This window comes from Mobula birostris, unplaced genomic scaffold, assembly GCF_030028105.1.
Source record: "Mobula birostris isolate sMobBir1 unplaced genomic scaffold, sMobBir1.hap1 scaffold_515, whole genome shotgun sequence".
Lineage (NCBI taxonomy): Eukaryota > Metazoa > Chordata > Chondrichthyes > Myliobatiformes > Myliobatidae > Mobula > Mobula birostris.
Genome location: NW_027278252.1, coordinates 225,522 through 250,254, shown reverse-complemented (window position 1 = coordinate 250,254; position 24,733 = coordinate 225,522). Strand labels below are relative to the sequence as shown.

At 45.5% G+C, this 24,733-nt stretch overlaps 1 protein-coding gene across 1 annotated transcript; it reads left to right on the top strand.

Moving 5' to 3' along the window:
- Positions 1 to 13,200: 13,200 nt before the first annotated feature.
- ppil3 (peptidylprolyl isomerase (cyclophilin)-like 3) lies at positions 13,201 to 22,633 on the top strand. Its single transcript, XM_072250673.1, has 6 exons — positions 13,201 to 13,331; positions 13,431 to 13,505; positions 17,325 to 17,418; positions 20,301 to 20,368; positions 20,465 to 20,583; positions 21,691 to 22,633. Exons 1-6 carry the CDS (start codon positions 13,329 to 13,331, stop codon positions 21,815 to 21,817), a joined length of 486 nt encoding a protein of 161 aa, XP_072106774.1. The 5' UTR covers positions 13,201 to 13,328; the 3' UTR covers positions 21,818 to 22,633.
- The last annotated feature ends 2,100 nt before the right edge of the window (positions 22,634 to 24,733 follow it).

Below are 24,733 nucleotides of genomic sequence, written 5' to 3'. Positions count from 1 at the left end.
GAAAGTGTCTTTTTCTGTTGATCAGTGTCAAAAAACCAAATTAAATCCATCGTAATTCAATGTTGGAAAACAATAGAACATGAAAACTTCTGGGGGCGGGGGTGAATACTTTTTGTAGGCACTGTATATGTCTTCAATAGTTAAGTTACAATATGTAGAGCAAGATAAAGCAATAAAAAAGTAGTGAGGTAGTGTTACAGATTCAATGTCCATTTAGAGATTGGGTGGCAGAAAGGAAGAAGCCATTCCTGAATCACTGAGTGTGCACCTTCAGACTTCTGTACCTCCTTCCAGACGATAACAACAGAAGAGGGCATGTCCTGGGTAGTGGGGGTCCTTAATGGTGGACTCTGCCTTCCTAAGACACTGCTTCTTCGAGATGTCTTGGATACTACAGAGGCTAGTACCCATGACAGAGCTAACTAGTTTTACAAGTTTCTGCAACTTATTTCGATCTTGTATGGTAGCCCCCAACCCCTCATGCCAGACAGTGATGTAGCCAATCAGAATGCTCTTCACTGTACATCTTTAGAAATTTTCAAGTGTTTTAGTTGACAAACCAAATCTCCTCATACTCCAAATGAAATATAGCCACTGTCTTGCCATCCTTATCGCTGCATCAATATGTTGCATCCAGGTTAGGTCCTCAGAGATACTGACATCCAGGAACTTGAAACTGCTCACTCTCTCCACTTCTAGTCTCTCCAAGAGGATTTGTTTGTGTTCCCTTGTCTTACCCTTCCCGAAGTCCATGATCAACTCTTCGGTCTTGCTGATGCAGAGTGCAAGGTTATTGCTGTGACACCACTCAACTAACTGGTATATCTTGCTCCTGTACACCCTTTCATCACCATCTGAAAATCTGTCAACAATGTAACATCCCAGCAAATGCTCTAAATCAAGTACTGAGAGAAAAGTAAATTATTATCAGCAGGGAAGCGGTACAGGTCAAATTGCTGGAATTGCAGCTGACAAGATTCCAGATCCTTAATATTTTCATTCTAGGGAATTGAAAGGAGCGGCCAATGAGATGGTTGTTTCCACTGTTTTAGTTTTCCCAAATGTCACCAGCTTTAGAGGGCCCCATTGGATTTAAAAATAAAAAAATGCAACTGCTTTACTCAAAGGGGAATCAGAAACAGATTTATTGTCACTGTTACACTGTAAATCATCTAACTTGTTTAGTGGTAGCAGTTCAGTGCAGCAAAACAAATCACTAAGTTACAATAAGAATAAATAAATACTGTAGCACAAAAGAGGAATAGTGCAATAGTTCAGACGTCTGATGATAATCTGATTAATATGGATCTGATGATGATCCTTAATAATGGATGCCACCTTCTTGAGGCACTGCTTGTGCTCATCGTGGAACTGGTTAAGTCTACAACCTTCTGAAGGCTCTTGTGATCCTGTGTATTGGTGCCTCCATAAACTGCAACCAGTCAGAATGCTCTCCAATGTTCATCTGTGAAATTTTGCAACCGTTTCTCTATGAGGAGCAGCCGCCGGGGAGCCTTCATTGTGACGGCACCAGAGTAGATCCTGAAATGTTGACACCCAGGAACTTGAGGCTGCTCACTCTTCCCACTGCTGAGCCCTCAGTGAGGATTGCCATGTGTTTTCCCAACTTTCCCCTCCTGTAGTCTGCAATCAATTCCTTGCTCTGGCTGGCGTTGGATGCAAGGTCGTTTTCACGACACCATTCAACCAGCCACTCCTGTGCGCCTCCTTGTCACTATCTGAGATCTATCAACAGTGGTGTTATCAATAAATTTATACGTGGTATTTGAGCTGTGCTTAGCCACTCAGTCATGAGTGTGGAAACAGTAGACATGAGTTAAGCACACATCCTTGTGGTGGATGTCTCTGGTGACTTCTGTACTTGGAAGACTATTGTCATGTGGCACAGGTCTCATGGCTGAAGGGAGAAGAGGATATTCATTGATTTCTTGTCTTTAGCAGAGAAACCAGACACACTGGTCAGACAGAAGTAGCAATCTGTTACATGATCTTTCTGGTCTTGCCATATCATTGGGACAGCGAACAGTACTGACTTCTGAGTACCTCTGAGCCAAGCTCTAAGATCAACAGTGCAAGTTGCGCAACAAATCTGAGGAGCCCAGGCTTTGTCTTGGTCGCCAATTTTACACCCAAAGTGAAACTCATGGGCTTTCTCAGTAAGAGGAGTCGTGCTCCATCTTTGAGATTTAAGCGTATACTCACCACAAATACAACAGAAAATATCGTGGCTGTTTCAACATTGGTGAAACACTGTGCTACCACAAATACTCCTGAATATACAATTACTTTATTATGCCTGTAGAGCATGGACACACATCAACTGATATACATGTAAATGCAATGCATAGAACAGTGTGTGCATGATACTATTATAACCTTTCCGAAACCTGTCCTGCCATGCAGCATCTGCCCTGCCTAAGCATGTGCACGAAGGCCTGGACAGGATAGAAAACTTTTCAGCTTACATTGTGGGCAATGTTTTAATTGACTTGAATTATGAATTGAAATAACAAATATAGGTGCATGATAGGGAAATTTCACGGTGATTTTCATAATTAGTAGCCCAAAATCTGTAAAGTACACCCAGAAGTATTCAGGAAGTAAAATCGTTGTTGTCCAGTTATTGTTATACATACAGATACAGTGAAAAGTTTGTCTTCCATACTGTTCATACAGATCAATTCAATACAACAGTGCATTGAATTATTGCAAGGTAAAACAACAACAAAGTGCAGAATTAGATGTTACAGCACATAGAAAGTGCAGTTCGAGTAGACAGTAAGGTGCAAGCTCATAAGATTGTGAGATTGTGAGATAGATTGTGAGGCAAAGAGCCAATCTTATTGTACTGGGAAGCCATTCAATAATCTTATAACAGCAGGATAGAAGCTGCCCGTGATCTTGGAGGTACCTGCTTTCAGGCTGTTGTATCTTTTGCCCAATGGGGGGTGGGGGTGAGAGATGAAAGAATGTCTGGGGTGGGTGGTGGTCTTTGATTATGCTGGCTGCTTTACCAAGGCAGTGAGAAGTGTGCACAGAGTATATAGAAGGGAGGTGGCTTCCATGATGCACTGATCTGGTCCACTGCAGTTTCTTGCAGCCACAGAGGGCAGTAGTTGCCATACCAAGTCACAAAACAGTCAGTGTTAGAGAGTCCTTCCTTGGTTTTATCTAGATAAGCCAGAAGGATGCTGACAGCTTGGTTGAAGACATCTTGAAACAGCTAGAGAAGGACGAAATGGAGCTACAAGATTGTCGGTCACAGTGCTAAGACAACGCTGCTGTGATGGCTTGACACAGAAGTGGTGTTCATCAAAGAGTAAGTGAGAAAAACAACCTGGCAGTGTTTGTGAATTGCGATAATCACTCACTCAACTTGGTGGGTGGACATGCAGCCAAGCAGGATACAATGATGGTCATGTTTTTTGGAACCATCGAAGCTCCCTACGTGTTTTTCTCTCGTTCAACACAGCGCTGGGAGTCAAAAACGCCATGCCTGTGGTTGTTAAGTCGGAGTCCGAAACCAGGTGGAGTGCAAGGACAGAAGCAGTGAAGCCCGTCAACAAGTACCTTGAGGAGATACTTGAAGTTCTCCAGGACATGATGGACAATGAAAACAAGACCAGTGAAACAAGAAGTGACGCAAGGCAGCTGTACAACTGCATGTTGAGTTACGATTTTCTGATTTTGCTAGGATTTTGGAACAAAGTACTCATTCGCATTGACCGTATTCAAAAGAGGCTGCAGGATCCTAGCATGAACTTCCACGATGCTGCACTGGATTTGAAAGCCCTCCGAGATAATTTTTATGATGAAAGAGAAGTGTTGGTCAGTGAGTCACTCGAAGGAGGAGTCGGTCTCTGTCAAGAATGGAATATTGAAGTTGAAAGATGTCAGAGACAAAAGAAATGAATGGCTGATGAGAACTCGAGAGACGCTGGGTTAACAGCTAAGGAGGAAATGGACAGAGTCATGAAGGGAACACTCGACCGTCTTCACAGAGAAATGGACGAAAGGTTCGCTCGTTTGCATGACACTGACGCCAAGTTTGGGTTCCTTCTCGGTGTCCAGGGACTGTGTTACGGCATCGACAGTAATAGCCTAAAGAAGAAGTGTGAAAATTTGGGCGAATTGTACGCTCTGATGTTGATGGACAGTAGCTATATGAAGAAATTTCGGATTGCAGAATGTTGCTATCAAGGCGGGTCAACATGAAAATATCAAGACCTGAAGAGCTTCTTGAATTTATTGTTCAGTATGGAGATGAGAGCATCTTCCCCAATCTTCGCATTGCTATTCAGATAATGCTAACCATTAGTTTCCATCGCCAGCTGTGAGAGATCATTCAGCGGGTTAAAACTAATACTTTCGTATTTGACCTCCAAGGGTCAAGGCAGACTCTGTGATCTTGCTCTGCTGAGCGTAGAAAGAGAAGAAACTGAAAAAAACGGACTTTGATCCTATCATAGACCAATTTGCATCAGTGAAAGCAAGGAAGGTGCAATTATAATTTTCACGTAGTGCCATAATTTGTTAATTAAAAGGCTAACGAGCTTGACTTGTGTTTTTGAGCTGATATTATGGTAAAGTTATCTAAAAGGTGGGTGTCAGATGTCTGGACAGGGGCACAATTTCAGTGCTTGCCATAGGCACTATTTTCCGTAGATACGCCCCTGCTTGTGGGGCATCAGTGTTGGCGGCAGAGGTGTTGCTACCACTCCTTGCTGAACATGGTCTGTTGGTCATGAAGTCAAGGGTCCAGTTGCAAAGGAAGGTGTTAAGTCCCAGCTCTAAAAGTTTGGAGATATGTTTGTTTGGAATTATAGTATTTGGAGGCAGAGCTGTGGTCAATAAACAATTGCCTAATGTAGATGTCTCTGCTGCCCAGATGCTCCAGAGATGAACGTTCTGCCAGGGAGATGGCTGTGGACCTATTTCAGTGGTAAGTGAATTGGGTCAAGGATGACTGGGAAGCTAGAGTTGATGCCTCTGTTAACTTTAGCACTTCAAATTGGTAGAGAGTCATTATGGCACAATATTTATCCCAGGTAACAGGGTAATAGTAGTCCTCTTAAAGCAGGTGGGAACCTCAGAATGAAGCAGGGAGAGGTTAAAAACGTCTGGCCCCCACTGCCCTGCAGTTGTACCCACTTATGGGGAAAGGCTTCAGGAATAAACCCAGAGGAAAAAGCCCAGAGCTGGAGTCCCTAAGGCAGTCCCTATGTTGACTTCAATGCTGACTGGCAACTCCTGCAATGCTGCTGGTACCAAACTCAACCTTTGGGTTCATCAGATGCATGGAGAGGGGGAGCTTGCTACATGGGCAACATACCGTACTGCTCTCCATATTGTACCACCCAGCCTTGCGTATCTAGACAGCTAGGATCCAACATCTATGGTTGACCCTGACAGACCGAGGCCTCGCTCACTCACTCGTCTTTGATAGCTTTACAGAGGTCATATCTCGATTTCTTGTAAAGGTCAGGGTCATCTTATTTGAACGCTGCAGTCCTAGACCTCAGTAGGGAGTGCATCTCCCGGATCTCCATGGATTCTGGTTCGGGAACACTTGGATTGTCCTCGACAAACTTGCTGATGAAGTCCATGACGGTGCGGCATATTCATCTAGGCTGAGCACAAATTAATCTACTGACTCAAAATAGTCAGGTAGAAGCTCATCTGTTTCCTCAGATCAGCACTGAATGACCTGCTGTACTGGATCTTCACTTTCCAACTTCTGTTTGTTAACAGGAAGAAAAAATCACAGCCTGGTATTCCAACTTGCCAAAGCATAGGCTGTGGATGGTTTAATAGGCATCTTTAATGATTGTGCAGCAATGACTAAGGGTGTTTTGTTCCCTGGTGAGACAGGAATGTTCCGGTAATATTTTGGTGACACACTCTTGAAGATGGCAATGACGGAGGGAGTCTCAGGGTTTCTCGTTTCAAGGCTACTGACCAAGGAGTATAGTTCATTAAGTGCCGGCTTCACACCCGTCTGGGTGGAAAGTATACTGCTGACGTGAACTCCTGTGACAGATAACATGGGCAGCACTTCACCGTTAGGTTCCAGGCTGGGTGAGCAGGAACTTGCCAGGACAGCACGTCCAAGAACCATGAGGTGTTGATGTGGAAGCAGATGCAGATGAAAGTTTTAGGGACCTAGGACGCCGAAAACTTTTGCACAGTGCTGCATCTGTCAATGTGGAGCAGAGAGCAAGTTTGTTAATCAGGCAGGAGCGAAGGATGGTGGGAATGGCGAGGGTGGGGTACCACAGGAGGGGTGTGGGACCAGTGGCAGAGGAGTGCCAGGGGCAGAGGGTGGCAGAGGAGGAGTGCCAGGGGCAGAGGTGGCACAGGTGTAGAGACTGAGACGCCAGGCAATATCATTTGATTCCAAACAATTAGTTTATTGATCATTATGTTATGTCTCTTTGGTGCTTCCCACTCCTTCCCTCTCACTTCCCCTTTTCCCAACCCTTTCTCTGCCCCCTTCGCACTCTCAGTCGACAATAAAGACCATATCAGAATCAGGTTTATCATCACTCACATATGTCATGAAACATGATTTTATTTTGTGGCAGCAGTACAGTGCAATATAGAAAATTACTACAGTGCTGTGCAAACGTCTATATATATGTGCCTAAGACGTTTACACAGAACCGTAGACGTGGTCGCCTTTTACACAGTACTGTAGGTGTGGTCGCCGTTTACACAGAACTGTAGGCGTGGTTGCCGTTTACACAGTACTGTAGACATGGTCGCCTTTTACACAGTACCGTAGATGTGGTCGCCCTTTACACAGTACCGTAGACATGGTCGCTGTTTACACAGTACCGTAGGTGTGGTCGCTGTTTACACAGTACCGTAGACATGGTCGCTGTTTACACAGCACCGTAGTCCTGGTCGCCTTTTACACAGGACTGTAGGTATGGTTGCCTTTTACACAGTACTGTAGATGTGGTCACCATTTACACAGTACTGTAGACATGGTCACCGTTTACACAGTACTGTAAGTATGGTTGTCGTTTACACAGTACCGTAGACGTGGTCGCCTTTTACACAGTACTGTAGATGTGGTCGCCGTTTACACAGAACTGTAGGTGTGGTCGCCTTTTACACAGTACTGTAGACATGGTCACCGTTTACACAGTACTGTAGACATGGTCGCCTTTTACACAGTACTGTAAGTATGGTTGTCGTTTACACAGTACTGTAGGTGTGGTTGCCTTTTATCAGATTCACTGTCCTCTGGCTGGAGAAATTGCTCCTCAACTCCATTCTTGAGGGAGGTCCCTTTATTCTGAGGCTGTGTCCTTCCTTCTCTCTGCCCAGTCACTTCTTCCAGTGACACATTTGTGCCTCTGGTCATAGAGTCACAAAAGAGAAACAGCACAGGTACAGACGCCAGACCAACAATCAAGCTTTTCATAATAATCCTTCCTGTTGTGTATCTAATATTTCAATCATATTTCAGTCATCTTGTATGTATATATATATTGTTTGATTAAGCATCCTTGTGCATGTAAATTACTGATTACAGATTAAATGTATAAATTCATTATATGTATACATATAAAAAGTAGTGGAGGCTACCTCAGTAAATATATTTAAGATGAGGTTGGATAGACTTTTACATAGTAGGGGAATTAAGGGTTATGGGGAAAAGGCAGGTAGGTGGAGATGAGTCCATGGCCAGATCAGCCATGATCTTATTGAATAGCAGAGCAGGCTCAATGGGCCTGCTCCTATTTCTTACGTTCTTATGTACGTGAATTACATACATCATCACACTACCATATAACACGTGCATGCTTTGTTTAAAGTAAACGGTTACACATGTATTTCAGACTCTCGGGTCTTCCTTCGAATTAATTTAATGTTTTCAAGTTACAAAACATAACATTAACGGTGGGGCATTTGTTAAACAAACCCGAGACGGCTTTCAACCTGCTAAAGTGTGGCGAGAGGTACGAGCTGAAAAAAAACCCAGCAAGGGCAATGGCAAGAAACAGCTGGCACATGCACAGGTGGGGTGTGTTTAAAAAAAAAACAAAACAGTGTTCTTCGGAAGGGAAGATGTGATCGAGTTTTTTTTTAAAGAAAACTCATAAAATGGTAGAATTCCGGGTTCATAAAGAATGCGTATCAGGTGATAATAATCATTTTTTTAAAAAAGCAGAAATAGTTGGCTACATCAGATTGATGAGTTTCATTACACAACAGGTAATTGGCTCATGTATTCTGAGCTATTGGAACAATATATGAAGCAGAGGAAATAGCCAATGAAAAGTGAGTGCCAATTTTGCAGAGTACTTTGGGTTTAAAGGCATATAGTTTGTTTCACAGTTTGACTGCCCTAACCAAACAACAGTAATGAGCTTTGCTGATATTGTCAAAGTGATTCAGGAACACTTAGAACCAAAACTATTGCTGACTGCAGAACTTTTTAGGTTTCTTAAGTGGAATCAAAAGGAAGTGAAGTCCATTTACAATATATATTAATGATTTAGATGGGGGAATTAAATGTAGCATCTCCAAGTTTGCGGATGACACGAAGCTGAGTGGCAGTGTTAGCTGTGAGGAGGATGCTAAGAGGATGCAGGGTGACTTGGATAGGTTGGGTGAGTGGGCAAATTCATGGCAGAAGCAATTTAATGTGGATAAATGTGAGGTTATCCACTTTGGTGGCAAGAACTGGAAAACAGATTATCTGAATGGTGGCCGATTAGGAGAAGGGGAGGTGCAACGAGACCTGGGTGTCATTGTACACCATTCATTGAAAGTGGGCATGCAGGTACAGCAGGCGGTGAAAAAGGCAAATGGTATGCTGGCATTCATAGCAAGAGGATTCGAGTACAGGAGCAGGGAGGTACTACTGCAGTTGTACAAGGCCTTGGTGAGACCACATCTGGAGTGTTGTGTGCAGTTTTGGTCCCCTAATCTGAGGAAAGACATTCTTGCCATAGAGGGAGTACAAAGAAGGTTCACCAGATTGATTCCTGGGATGGCAGGACTTTCATATGATGAAAGACTGGATCGACTAGGCTTATACTCGCTGGAGTTTAGAAGATTGAGGGGGGATCTTATTGAAACGTATAAAATTCTAAAGGGATTGGACAGGCTAAATGCAGGAAGATTGTTCCCGAGTTGTGGGAAGTCCAGAACGAGGGGTCACAGTTTAAGGATAAAGGGGAAGCCTCTTAGGACCGAGATGAGGAAAAACGTCTTCACACAGAGAGTGGTGAATCTGTGGAATTCTCTGCCACAGGAAACAGTTGAGGCCCATTCATTGGCTATATTTAAGAGGGAGTTAGATATGGCCCTTGTGGCTAAAGGGATCAGGGGGTATGGAGGGAAGGCAGGTACAGGGTTCTGAATTGGATGATCAGCCATGATCATACTGAATGGTGGTGCAGGCCCGAAGGGCCGAATGGCCTACTCCTGCACCTATTTTCTATGTTTCTATGTTTCATTTCAGCTTACATGGCCGAAATGAAGAGGTTGTCAGAGCATTGACAGTTCAGTAGTGAGCTTAATGATACACTTAGAGATTGTTTGCTTTGTGGAATCTTACAAGAAAGTATCCAAAAACGGTTCCTAACTGAGGCACAGCTTACACTTAAAAGAGCAGTGGAAATTGCTGTTCCAATGGAAACTGCAGAGACGCAATTGAGTTGTAGTCAGGAATAAATGTGAGCGTGAACAAAACTGTATTGTCTAAACAGAAATTGGCCGAGTGAACAAATCGTCTTACCATTGTCGCAGAGGCTCACTTGCACCAAACAAAGGCAGATTTAAAGCAAAACTTGAAGAAAGTGCAACAAAGCAGGACACATACAAAAATAAATGAGAAGAGAATGAGAAAATGCTGAAGAGTCAAGTTGCAGTTTCAAGAAGAGCACTGATCTGCATGCTGTTGACGAAAGATCTGATCATGAGGAAAGTGACTCAGGAGTGTGTAGCCTTAAAATTTACAGTGTGAAAATTAACAATATACAGCACAAGCAACACCAGAAGTGAACAGCAAATTAATTTAAATGGAATTAGACACTGGTTCAGCTGTTTCAGGCATTGCACAAAATGAGTTTGAATGGCATCTCAAAGATACCAAACTGTAGCCTGCAGATATCCAACTAAGAATTTATACTGGAGAAAAGATAACTCCTGTGGGAATGACATTCGTGACAGCGAAATACAACAACCTACAAGCCCCACTGAGCTTCTATAGGGTAAAAACAGAAGGATCAGCATTAGAACCATAGAACAGTACAGCACAGAAAACAGGCCATTTGGCCCTTCTAACCTGTGCTGAAACTTTATTCCGCTAATCCCATTGACCTGCACCCAGTCCACAACCCTCCAGACCTCTCCCATTCATGCATCTATCCAATTTATTCTTAAAAGTTAAGAGTGAGCTCACATTTACCACATCAGATGGCAGCTCGTTCCACACTCCCACCACTCTCTGAGTGAAGTTCCCCCTAATGTTCCCCCTAAACCTTTCCCCTTTCACCCTAAAGCCATGTCCTCTCGTATTTCTCTCTCCTAATCTAAGTGGAAAGAGTCTGCTTGCATTTACTCCGTCTATATCCCTCATAATTTTGTAAACCTCTATCAAATCCCCCTTCATTCTTCTACACTCCAAGGAATAAAGTCCTAACCTGTTCCATCTTCCCCTGTAACTCAACTCCTGAAGAACTGGCAACATTCTAGTAAATCTCCTCCGCACTCTTTCAATCTTACTGATATGCTTCCTATAGTTAGGTGACCAAAACTGCACACAATACTCCAAATTTGACCTCACCAATGTCTTATACAACCTTACCATAACATCCCAACTCCTATACTCAATACTTTGATTTATGAATGCCAGGATGCCAAAAGCCTTCTTTACAACCCTGTCTACCTGTGACGCCACTTTCAGGGAATTATGTATCTGAACTCCCAGATCCCTTTGTTCCTCTGCACTCCTCAGTGCCCTACAATTTACTGTGTATGTCCTACCTTGATTTGTCCTTCCAAAATACAACACTTCACACTTGTTTGTATTAAATTCCATCTGTCATTTTCTGGCCCATTTTTCCAGTTGGTCCAGATCCCTCTGCAAATTTTGAAAGCATTGTGGGGTTGTGTTGTGCATTTCATATTTGATTAAGTATTTGATTTGATTTAAATAATTCATTATGGTTTGTATGTAAAATACATTAGTTACATATGTGCACACATCACTTAAAATAAATTTGAAGTGACACCTGTACTTTGGACTCTTGTGTCTTCCTTTGAAGTAATTTAGTGTTTTGAAGTTACAAAACGTAACAGTCCCTAAACTATTTTATTCTGTCACATCCCTGGTCTGATGTCGGGCCTGCCCAACTGAATTGACTGAGTGTAACTAGGACCTCACCACCTGGCATGTCCGTCTGTAGGCAGACACCTGTTGGTTTGCTTGTCAATCCAATGAACGGTCAGGATTTTGTGGAGGTGTTGTTGTATGGAAGTCCGGTCTCAGAAACACGGTGCAGGGCAGGGATCACTGCTGCCCGGCAGACCCATGAGCTTTGTGCCAAGTCTGATGTTTTGATTTTCAAACGTCCTTTTCCCGCATTTGACCAAAGTCTTGTTGGTGACTGAGAGTGATAGAGAACTTCACCGTCAGTGTCTGCCTTCACTAAGAGCTGGCTTGCACAAGTACAAGAAAGTGTCCATGTTTTCCAGAGACCCATTAGTGATGAAGGCAGGGTGAGTTTGAAGGGGATTCATGTCTTCTAGATGTGAGTGTAAGGCCCGTCCTCTCATAGTAAACCAGATGATAGTGGATTGGAGTTCAGCCTCTAAACCAGGAGCTACCAACTGTTTTTATGCCATGGACCAATACCATTCAGCAAGGGGTCTGTGTCCCCTGGTCAGGAACCCCTGCTCTAAGCAGACTCAAACCCATTGCAGCTCAGAAACCGAGGCTCGGGTGACCTTGGGATCTGGAAGTCAGACATGGTAGTAGGTTGAACAGTTTCCCTTTAGTCCCAAGCCTACAGTAAATTTATCAGAAGTGAGGGGTAACATTGCAGCAAGAAAGATTAAGTACTGGTGTATTAACATGGCCTCGTTTCACACTGGTCTTCACTGAAATTTGCTCTGCTGTAGACCCATTGGTTAGTGTCATGCCTCATCTGTACAAGATGGAGATGAATTTCTGTGGGCAGCTCAATTTCAGGAGAAGATTTTGAACTTTGACTCATTTATTCAAGGCATAAGTGAGGCCATTTGTAGAGTAGAGTCGACAATTTAGACTCCTCAAGTAGAGCTGTTCACGCATTGGATACCGTTCAGAAAATGTTTACTGGATTACAACATCCCACCTCTCCCGGAAGTTCTGGGCGTTTCCCGCATATTGATAGTGGCTTCCTGATGCCCGCAAATTATACACAATATCCCGGAATTCCATTTTTTTGAGAGCGAGGGAGAGAGATAGAGAGAGAGAACCATGGCAGAGTGTTCAAAAAAAGAAAATATAAAAGGTACGTCGCCCCAGACTACACTAAAGTGTACCCCTGCCCAATAGGGGTCAAAAATAATGACAGTGTTGCTGGCTGCACTGTTTGCAACAGTGACTTTTCTATTGCCCATGGTGGGTTAAGACTGTAAAAGACATGTTGAGGTGAGTTTAACAGGTGTCATTCGTTCATTAGCATAGCTAACGTTATTTAAACTAGCTGGCTAGCTGCTAAGGAGCTACTCTATTGCAGACATCCCACCTCTCCCGGAAATTGATGTTGCTCCTTCCCTGAAATGAGTTTTTGCGGGGTGGGATGTCTGGGATTAATACCTGGATGAGTAGGTTATCTGTATGAGGAGAGGTCATACAGGCTAGGTATGTATCAGCTAAAACCTGGGAGGGTGAGAGACGGGACGATTGCAACGAGGTTGCAACTGGAGAGGATAAACTAGAACAGGTGTGACTGTTTATAAACGAGAGAGCCACCCACGTAAAACAGAGATGCTGCCGTTTTACACCGAGGGTGTCCACCCTTTCCTCCAAGGGCAGTGAAAGCGCAGTGGTCCCTGAATATTTTAAGCCAGGGTTAGTTGGAGGCTTGATTAGCAAAAGGGTGCACTTACTTACCGGGAGGAGACAGCAAACTGGAGCTGAGGTGACCTGCTGTACAGGAGCAAGTTCGAGCCGCAGCGTGGTCTCCCGCTCCGGTTTCCGACTGGAGCGCGGCGGAACGGGAGGAGGGGGTCGGGGGAGCAGCCGGGATCGTTACCGGACGGACCGGAAGCAGCTGCGGGCAGTTGGACTGGCCGAGATGGTGAGGGTCTGAGATGGAAGGGGGTCGGGACACGGGAGAGGGAGGTGCCGGGTTGCTGAGAGGGGAGGACGGGTGCTCACAGGATTTCTTGTGTTTCAGGCCCTGACCATCCGCACTGATCTCGGAGACATCAAGATCGAGCTGTTCTGCGAGCGGGCGCCCCGCACCTGCGAGGTAGTGGTGACCCCCTTCGCCATTCCTCCTTCCTCTCCAACCCACCACTCACTCTCCGATACCCTCCTCCTTCCCTCTCCGATACCTCCCTCCTTCCCTCTCCGATACCTCCCTCCATCCCTCTCCGATACCTCCCTCCTTCCCTCTCCGATACCTCCCTCCATCCCTCTCCGATACCTCCCTCCATCCCTCTCCGATACCTCCCTCCATCCCTCTCCGATACCTCCCTCCTTCCCTCTCCGATACCTCCCTCCTTCCCTCTCCGATACCTCCCTCCATCCCTCTCCGATACCTCCCTCCATCCCTCTCCGATACCTCCCTCCTTCCCTCTCCGATACCTCCCTCCATCCCTCTCCGATACCTCCCTCCATCCCTCTCCGATACCTCCCTCCATCCCTCTCCGATACCTCCCTCCTTCCCTCTCCGATACCTCCCTCCTTCCCTCTCCGATACCTCCCTCCTTCCCTCTCCGATACCTCCCTCCATCCCTCTCCGATACCTCCCTCCTTCCCTCTCCGATACCTCCCTCCTTCCCTCTCCGATACCTCCCTCCATCCCTCTCCGATACCTCCCTCCTTCCCTCTCCGATACCTCCCTCCATCCCTCTCCGATACCTCCCTCCATCCCTCTCCGATACCTCCCTCCTTCCCTCTCCGATACCTCCCTCCATCCCTCTCCGATACCTCCCTCCTTCCCTCTCCGATACCTCCCTCCATCCCTCTCCGATACCTCCCTCCATCCCTCTCCGATACCTCCCTCCTTCCCTCTCCGATACCTCCCTCCATCCCTCTCCGATACCTCCCTCCATCCCTCTCCGATACCTCCCTCCTTCCCTCTCCGATACCTCCCTCCATCCCTCTCCGATACCTCCCTCCATCCCTCTCCGATACCTCCCTCCTTCCCTCTCCGATACCTCCCTCCATCCCTCTCCGATACCTCCCTCCATCCCTCTCCGATACCTCCCTCCTTCCCTCTCCGATACCTCCCTCCTTCCCTCTTCGATACCTCCCTCCATCCCTCTCCGATACCTCCCTCCATCCCTCTCCGATACCTCCCTCCATCCCTCTCCGATACCTCCCTCCATCCCTCTCCGATACCTCCCTCCATCCCTCTCCGGTACCTCCCTCCATCCCTCTCCGGTACCTCCCTCCATCCCTCTCCGGTACCTCCCTCCATCCCTCTCCGGTACCTCCCTCCATCCCTCTCCGGTACCTCCCTCCATCCCTCTCCGATACCTCCCTCCTTCCCTCTCCGATACCTCCCTCCATCCCTCTCCGATACCCCCCTCCATCTCTCCTCCCCTGCAAAGCCCCCATCTCTACTCCCTTTATCTCTGCTCAGCCTCTGTTTCCCGCGGTGCTCAAACGTGGTAAGCGTCGGTGTCAGAGCTGTACCAGGGGATGGGGATGGGGGTGGAGTGGGGGAGCCAAATGCAGCAGCTTCAGATACGGCCGGTGTTTTTTTGGCGCGCAGGCACGGTAAGTGTCGGCGTCAGAGACCTAAACTCAGCAACAAATAAAAGGAAGGTAGGGGCAAGAGGACCTGCCAGTGTTGGAGTGTGCCGGTGATGGAGGAGGAAGGCCTAACAGGCTTTAGCGACAACAGGCAGAAGCACAGATAAGAAGAGGTAAACTTTTTTTAAAAAAGTACAAAGTCGTCAGGATGGAACGCTCCTCCTGTCGGATGTGGAAAATCAGATACCTGCCGGTTTCTCTTATGACTACATCTGCAGGAAATGCGCCCAACTTCAGCTCCTGACTGACCTGGTCAAGGAGTTGGAGCTGGAATTGGGTGTACCAACTCCAGAATTGGTACATCCAATTCCAGCTCCACGATCATCCGGGAGACTGAAGTCATTATAGATGAGACTTTTGAAGAGGTGGTCACACCCAGAGTTCAGGCTTCAGACAGTAGATGGAAGACCACCAGGAGAGGTAAAGGGAGTAAGCAGTCAGTGCAGGGTTTCCCTGTGGTCAACAAGTATTTGACAAGAATGTGGTTCCCCTCAGCAACAAGTATTTCTCTTTGGATACTGCTGGGGGGGGGGGGTGGAATTACCCATCAGGGTGCTGGGAGTATTATGGGTAAAGGTGATGAACTTAGAGGATGAATCAGTACAGCGAATTATGATGTTGTGGCCATTACAGAGACAGGGATGAGAGAGGGGCAGGAATGGGTGTCTTTTAGAAAAGACAGAGAAGAGGTAAAGAGCTGGTGGGTGGAGTTGCACTACTAATCAGGGACAATATCACAGGTGCACTCAGAAGAGACATAACAGCAGGGGTGCAGTGGTAGCCGGAGCGCTCTGAAACGCATTCGGCACCTCTAAGAAAAAAGCCAAAATTAACAAGCTAATTAATTAGGTGCTGCCCAGGGTGATTTGAGTCTCTCAGAAACTGCTGATCTGGGATTTTTACGCACAACATACTCTGGAGTTTACAAAGAATGGTGCTAAAAACAAAAGAAAAAATCCAGCAAGTGGCTGTTCTATGAGCGAAAACATCGTGTTAAATCCATTCGCTGGATTTTTTTTTTGTTTTTGGCACCATTCTTTGTAAACTCCAGAGTAAATGCTTGGGACAAAATTACCCTACGGGACTGTGAAATGAGATTCTATAGGAAACTGAGTATAAGAGAGACATTTTGTCACCCAGGAGGAGAAGTGGTTGGAAGGATTATTGGAAAACAGATAGCACAGATATTGAGGGGAATTGAGTATAAGAGCAAAGAGGTCCTTCTGCGGCTGTACAGGGCCCTGGTGAGACCACACCTGGAGTACTGTGTGCAGTTTTGGTCTCCAAATTTGAGGAAGGACATTCTTGCTATTGAGGGAGTGCAGCGTAGGTTCACAAGGTTAATTCCCGGGATGGCGGGACTGTCATATGTCGAAAGATTGGAACGACTGCGCTTGTATACTCTGGAATTTAGAAGGCTGAGAGAGGACCTTATTGAAGCATATAAGATTATTAAGGGATTGGACATGCTGGAGGCAGGAAGCATGTTCCCGCTGATGGGTGAGTCCAGAACCAGAGGCCACAGTTTAAGAATAAGGGGTAGGCCATTTAGAACGGAGTTGAGGAAAAACTTTTTCACCCAGAGAGTGGTGGATATATGGAATGCTCTACCCCAGAAGGCTGTGGAGGCCAAGTCTCTGGATGCTTTCAAGAAAGAGATGGACAGAGTTCTTAAAGATAGCAGAATCAAAGGTTATGGGGAGAAGGCAGGAACTGGATACTGATTGTGGATGATCAGCCATGATCACAGTGAATGGCAGTGCTGGCTCGAAGGGCCGAATGGCCTACTCCTGCACCTATTGTCTATTGTCTAGGGATTTGTGGCCATCTCTGCCTCTGGATTGTCATCATTCTCTAATGAGAATGTTTGTTATTAGATCTAAACCATGCAGGAATACAATCAGTCACACCTCTTCCGCCCTGGTAGCGACACTCAAAAACATCCTTCCCTGACTCTGTTCAGTTACAGTTATGTCTAAAACTGATAACTTTTTAAGAGGATTTTAAGGGGTATGGAGTAAAATCAGATAATTGTATTGGTCAGAACAGACATGGATCTGATCTAATTGAATGGTGGAGTGGATTTGGCAGAGTTGAATGGTCTCTGTTCTTGATCTTATTTGACTGGGTCCTTTTTCCTGTAACTACCAGGTACAGTACCAGTGTGTATGGTCTGATACTACACTGGTGGGCGATGGCTGTTACTCTGACAGTGATGTAGTGTATTTTATCCTGGGCACATTGGTGGGGAGCATGGTGGCCCTTTGCAGCAAGACTGATTGTTCTTGTGTTTCTCTCTTTACAGAACTTCCTGGCCTTGTGTGCCAGTGATTACTACAATGGATGCATTTTCCATCGCAATATCAAAGGCTTTATTGTACAGACTGGAGACCCCACAGGTAATCTTCCCACGGCTCCTACAACCTGACATTTTGCCAGTGTCCTCGTTTCTTATTTCCTTCTTGTTCTCTTCCACTTTAAGATGCTTGTTAAGGGGTATCACTTTGGCCTAAGCTTCTGGACACCAGTGCTTGTCTGTTTCCCTTGAGCCACGTTGATTGCCGAACCTTGAAGATCAGGAATTTGGACACCAATTTTTTTTTTTCCCAGTCACTGCAGCCTCTCTTTATTTCTCCTGATCTGGAAGAGGTTGTTTTTGATGATACTCAAGCTTACAGCAGGTCTTTGTGTGACAATAACATGAAACCCCCAACCCCCTCTCTCTCTCTCACACACAAAAAGCTTGCAGATCGCCCACCCAGATAAACGCCAACAAGTTTGCAGGTGTTGTGGATGGTGAGGGATTTTCTAAGGCTGGAGTTGGATATGGATGAGTTGGGAAGTTGGGTTGGGTATTGGCTGATGGAATTTGATCACAACAATTGTGAGGTGATGTATTTTGGTAAGTTAATTATGAGCAGAACATGCTCAGTTAAGTGATAACTAATGCCGGTGTTGAAGAACCCTGGGGCTTCAGTTCTCTGAAAGTGGCCACGCAGACAGACAGGGTGGTGAAGAAGATGCTTGCCTTCTGAAGCTGAGGCGTAGGATCAAAGTGTTGGTGCATTATGTTGCAGTGTTACAGAACACTGGTTAGACTCGACGTGTGAGCAGTACTGGTTACCATAGTGTAGAAAGGATAGGGTGTGGTGGAGAGGGTGCAGAGGAATTTCACCAAGGTGTTGCCTCGATTGAAGGACTTTAGCTATGGGGAGAGATTGGATAGGTTGGACTTATTTTCTCTGAAATGGAGGAGTGTGATGAGTATACATAATTGTAAGAGGCATAGGTAGGGTAGATGGTGAATATCTTTCTCCAATGGTATGGGTATTGAAAACGAGGGCATAGATCTAAGGTGATAGGAAAGAATTTTAAAGGGGACCTGAGGGTTAAGTTTTTTTGCTTGATACCTGGAATGTGCTGTCAGAAGTGGTGGAATGAGATACAATTAATGTGTTGTGGGACATTCGGTCAGACACGAGTTAGGCAAGGCATTGAAGGATTGTGGGCAGGTGGGATTAGTGTGGATGGATAGATATGGTGGGCTGGAGGGTCCATTTCTATACTGTATAACTTTGACTCTATAACCCAAATCCCTGCATCCAGCTGTGTTCTGTTGTCTCCTTCCATTCTGATTTTCTTTTTCCAAAGCAGATCACCTCTTTTTTTTTTTTTTTTTTTTTGCATTTTATGCACCATTTGCCAAATCTTTGTCCACTCAACCTCTGTCCGCCACCCATCTTACTTTCTCACTGATCATCGTAACATCAGTAAGTGTGATTACACTATACCCGGTCCCTTTATCTGACTAGTTCACATAGATTGTAAATGGTGAAGGCCGCAGGGCTGATGTCCACAAGTAGTTAGTGTTTGCCAATTGGACAGTGACCCGTTTTTCTGTCAGCGGGCCAATCCTCCATTGACAGGAGAGTGAAGAACAAAGAGAAAGTACAGCATCCAGAGGAGACCAAAATAAAAACATTCTGTCATACTCCGAGAATCCTGTGTGTGTGTGTGTGAGAGAGAGAGAGAGAGAGAGAGAGAGAGAGAAAAAGGTTTTGCCAATGTGATTAGGAGTTACTCATACAGCAATTTAGCATAGAAACAGACCCTTTGGCCTAACCTGTCCGTGCTAACCAAGCCAGTCCATTTGTTTGCATCTTGCCCATATCCCTCTAAACCCTTCCTATCCATGTACTTGTCTTTTAAATATTCTCACTTTTATGGTAGCTCTTTCCTCCGCGTGAAGAAGTTGCCTCTCGGGTCCCTTTTAAATCTTTCCCCTCGCACCTTAAATCAATGCCCTCTAGTTTTTAGTTTCCTTACCCTGGAAAAAAAAAGACTGTGCATTCACCCTTTTTATGCCCCTCACGATTTTATACACATCTGTAAGTTCACTCTTCAGACTCCTACATTCTGATGAATAAAGCCCTTGCCTGTCCAACTTCTTATAATTTAGTCTCTGAAGTCATGACAGCACATTTGTAAAACCTCTTTGAACTCTTTCTCGTTCAATAATGCCCTTCCTACAACAGGGTGACCAAACATGTATATAGTACTCCAAATGTGGTCCAACAATGTCTTGTTGGGCCAAAGGGCCGCCTCTTATAGCAAAATTGAGGCAGTGGGGTCCAGGCCCCAGTGTGTGACAAAGCAGCAGACCCAGTGTTTGGACGACGATTTAAGCGCAGGGCCGGATCGAGGCAGTGGAGTCCAGGCCCCAGTGTGTGACGAAGTGGCAGGCCCAATGTTTGGATATCGATTTAAGCGCAGGGCCGGATGGGCAGATAGATTGGGTGGAGAAGGGCAAAAAAAAGCAGAATGAAGGGGGGCTGGGGACAGAGAGGGAGCAAGTTTTCTTTCTCTGCACATTGGGTGTTTGACTTTTTTTTAATGTGTTCTTTTGAGTTTCTTTCTTTTGTGGCTGTCTTGTTAGGAGATGAATTTCCAGGTTATATAATGCATACATACCTTGATAATGTACCTTGAACTTTGAAATTATCTGGGCATAAATTTTAAAAATTCCCTGTTGGAGCTGTGATCCTGTATCCATCTAATGAGTACATTATCTTTGTCTTATTTCTTCTGTGTAGAGCCTAATGGATCTTCCCCTCCTAACTCTCACTGCTCCTCCTCTAAGATTCTTTTGAAACCTACCTATGTTTGAGTGAGCTTCTAGACATCAGACTGGGCACTTCTCTCGAGGCTTGGTGTTTGATGACGGAGCTACAATGTGCTTAGTACATTGTTATCATGTGGCAGTGTTTGTCCTTCCATACAGGCACAGGCAAAGGAGGATCCAGCATCTGGGGCAGGAAGTTTGAAGATGAGATCAGTGAACACCTCAAGGTGAGTAAACACTTGAAGCTTTCAAACTCGTGAGAGGATCTCCCATTGACTGGTGCTGATTTGTGACTTTATCTACCCATTCATGCTCTGTTTCAGCACAACGTTCGAGGAGTGGTTTCCATGGCCAACAATGGTCCCAACACCAATGCCTCTCAGTTTTTCTTCACATATGGGAAACAGCCTCACCTGGACATGAAGTACACAGTGTTTGGCAAGTAGGTTTGTTGATCCATGTCCCCTGTTCCTTCAACAGGAAAGGAAAGAGAACAAAGGAAGAGTCGGAAGTCCAAAAATCCTACCCTCCGTGTACTATCAGTAAACACAAAATACTCTGTAGATGCTGGGGTCAAAGCAACACTCACAACACCCTGGAGGAACTCAGCAGGTCGGGCAGCATCCATGGAAACGATCAGTCAACGTTTTGGGCCAGGACATTCCTGACGAAGGGTTCCGGCCCAAAACGTTGACTGATGTTTTCCACGGATGCTGACCAACCTGCTGAGTTCCTCCAGCGTGTTGTGTGTGTACTATCAGACTTGTAGATAGGCTTTTTCCACTGAGGTTGGATGGGACTACAATGAGAGGTTCTGGGTTAAGGGTGATAGGTGAAAAGTTTAAGGGGAACATGAGGGGAAGCTTCTTTACTCAGAGGATTGTGAGAATGTAGAACAAGCTGCCAGCACAGGTGGTGCATGCAAGCTCGATTTCAACGTTTAAGAGAAGTTTGGATAGGTACATGAATGGTAGGGGTATGGAGGGCTGTGGTCCCGGTGCAGGTCGATGGGAGTAGGCAGTTTAAATGGGTCAGCATGGACTAGATGGGCTGAAGGGCCTGTTTCTTTGCTGTCCTTTTCTATATGACATAAGTCATAAGGAAAGGTGACCTTATAGACTTCGTGGTTCAGGAGGATCAAGGTATGTGGAGTGATGCCATGAGGAGAAGCTGACCAGATCAGGGTGTAGCTTTTGGAATAGAGGAGATTGGGAGATTGAGTTGAAATGGGTAAAGTGAGTGTGAGTGAGGAGGTCATTAACCATGCAACACTAATTTGGTTAATGGGTAGAAGGCTTGGAGGGGTTTTGAGGAAAATGGTTTATCTTGGCTTTCGACTCTGGGGTGAACTGCCTAAAAGGTGAGTGGAAACAGGAAGTACCCTGATAATTGTTTGAAGTACCGTAATGTATAGGACAGTGACGGGGGCAGGATTTGCACAAAGAAGGTTTTTTTGTGTTTTGGGACCAGATTTGATTGATTTCTGCTCATAACGTGAGTTTTGGGGTCCAGGTATTGATTTGAACTGACATGTCCGCTTCTCGTCCAGGGTGATCGATGGGCTGGAAACACTGGATGAGCTGGAGAAGCTTCCTGTAAATGAGAAGACGTTTCGTCCTCTGACTGACGTACGCATCAAAGACATTGTTATTCACGCCAACCCTCTGGCATTCTGATCTCTGGCTGGGCCAGCAGGCTGGAGCTGAGCAGGATGGTGGGGCTGCCTCAGAGGAGAGTGAACGTTGGGTCAGAGATACTGGTGCCAACCATGATTTGCCAACAGACCTCCATCTTCAAACAGATCTGCATGGACTGGGGACAGTGGGGATGCTGGGCAGTTATATCAATCCTCGTCCTCTCTTGATCTCCCTCTATTCCTTTTTCCTTCTGTTCTCTCCCCTTTGCTACTTTTTTTTTCTCTGTCTTGTAGCCTTTCCCTCTTGACATACCTGGGGGTGTTTGGGTTCACCCAGGTTCTGGGAAAGAAAAGTGGAGTTGATCGTCTGGTCAAGCTGAAGGCAAAATTCCATTGGCAGCAAGAAAAGGCATTCTGTGCCAGCTGCATTAGGTGCCAGCTGCTGACTGCGAGGTCTTCCCTCCTTAAGCCAGTTTTCGGTTTCATCGTCGGGCATGTGCTGCTCTGTGGGGCTCAAGTGAAAATTACTAACATGAAACATGAGGCCTTCTCACGGGTGTTGGCTGAGCTTTAATATGGCCTTGTGTTGCCCTGGAATCAGAGAATGACATGAAGATCATAGGTGTGCCCCTGTCTGTCTTGCAAGCCTCTCCCTGTGCCAACCCGCCCCTCCTCCCGACCTTAACACAACACAGAGCAGGATTTGAAAAGCCTTGGTGGAACATCAACATTTTATGGCCCTTGTGTAAAAGCATTGAGCATTCACACATTTAAGCACAGCAGCTGGTCTCAAAACTGCTGTCAGTTAGACAGATTGTTTTAATATGTAAATTGAAATAAACCTTGTTCTAGAGCAGCTCGTTGTGAGGTTGTAGACTTATTCTCAGAAGTGATTATAATGCCGACCTGGGTGTGGTGATTGCTGTTAGCAGTCTCTGGCCCGGTAACATTGGCCAAACTACAGCCCTGGTTGTACACGTTACCACCTGACAGATCGGAAGTTGTGCAAGTGACAGGTGATGAGCCAGACCCTACCATGAGGGAGGGGGACAAACAGGTTAACATTGTGGTCACGGCATTATGGACAACATATGGTATGTACCTGGCATCCAAGGACAGAATCCACAGGGAAGGGAACTGCAAAATTAATTATCCATTAATGCAATAAGGTGGGAGGATATTCTAAAAAGTTCTTGAAATAAGGCCATGTAGGTGGAGCTTAATTACAAAGGAGTGGGGGTACTGTAGCCTTCCAACTAGCAGGAAGCAGCTGTGTTGGCAGATCTCAGAAATATATAAATATTGGTGTCACTGTCAAAAGAGATTTCAACTCCAATATTAGCATGGATCGCCTCAATGTGAAAGGCATCAAAGGGGGAAAAAAATTCCAAAGTGCGTCCAGGAGAACTTTGCACCACCATGTGGATGTTCTCGAAAGCAAGAGAAGTGGCAGTGATGGACCTAATCTTGGAGAATGAAACCAGTGACGTGGAATATCTGTGTGAGATAGAATCCAAAATGTTAATGCTGGTATAGGGAAGGAGAAGAATAGGTCAAAAATTAAGGCCCTGAATTGTGGAATGTCACTATTCTAAGGCAGGAACTGGCAAGGTAGACTGGCAGCATGTTCTTGTAGTCTACATCCAATTAGTGGGATCAATGTATGGTGAGAGGTAAGGCCAACAAGTCCAGGAACCCTGGATATCAAGGGCAGGATGAAGAAGTGCCAGCTTATGGCAGGTTTAAAGAACTAAACCAGGAATAACCCTGTAGGAATTGGGGATTCTTAAAGTAATAAGAACGGTGACGAGTGATATGAAATATCATTGGCAGGCAAGGATGAGGAAAATTCCAAAGCAATTGATGAACTAAGGACAAGGGGATAACCAGAGAGAGAAGGGCTTGTTGGGGACCAAAGGATAGTGATGAGGTGCTTAATGAGTACTTGTTTGTATTCATGAGGAGGGGAAGGGAATGTCGACTCAGACCATGAGAGGCCTGTGTCGGGTATTTTCATGCCTTACAAAGCGCAGATTGGAAGTCTGTGTGGGGTGCCATTCCTCGCACAGACACTAAAGCAATGTGTGGTTAAGTGCCTTGCTCAAGGACACAAACAGGCTGCCACAGCTGAGGCTCGAACTTGCGACCTTCAGATCACCAGACGAACGCCTTAACCACTTGGCCACGTGCCCACACTTGAGGAGGGGATGGTGGAATTCTAGAACATAATAAAAGGGAGGTATTAGGTATCTTGGTGGATATATCTTCAGAATCTGGAAAGTTGTATCCTAGGGTACTACAGGAGGAAAGGGAAGCAATTAACAGGAATTCTGCACATGCTGAAAATTCAAGCAACACACATAAAAGTTGCTGGTGAACGCAGCAGGCCAGGCAGGATCTCGGCCTGAAACGTCGACTGCACCTTTTCCTAGAGATGCTGCCTGGCCTGCTGCGTTCACCAGCAACTTTTATGTCTGTTGCTTGAAAGGGAAGCAATTGCCTGGTTTCTGATAAATATTTACCTCTTTGGCCACGGATGTTAGAGTGTGGTACCTTTATTCAAGGGGGGCATTGGGGATAGGTCGGGTGATTAAAGGCAAGTGAGTCTATTTGTTTTTCAAACGCAAGGCAGTTCGAAGTGCTTTACAGAGAACAAGATATAAAAATCAAACATCAAATTTCAGACAATATATAAGAGAGTAAAATCACAGCAAAATAGACAAGGTAAATAGAAGTTATAGTGCAGGAGATTCTAATTAAAAAATGGAGCGAAAAGAAGAGTTTTAAGCCTCGACTTAAAGGAGCTTAAACTTGGGGCCGACATCAGATCTTCTGGAAGGTTATTCCAGATACGTGGAGCATAGTCATTAAAAGCTGCTTCACCATGTTTAGTTTGTACGCTGGGGACGGTAAACAGACCCGCCCCAGATGATCTGAGCGCTCAGGAAGCATAATG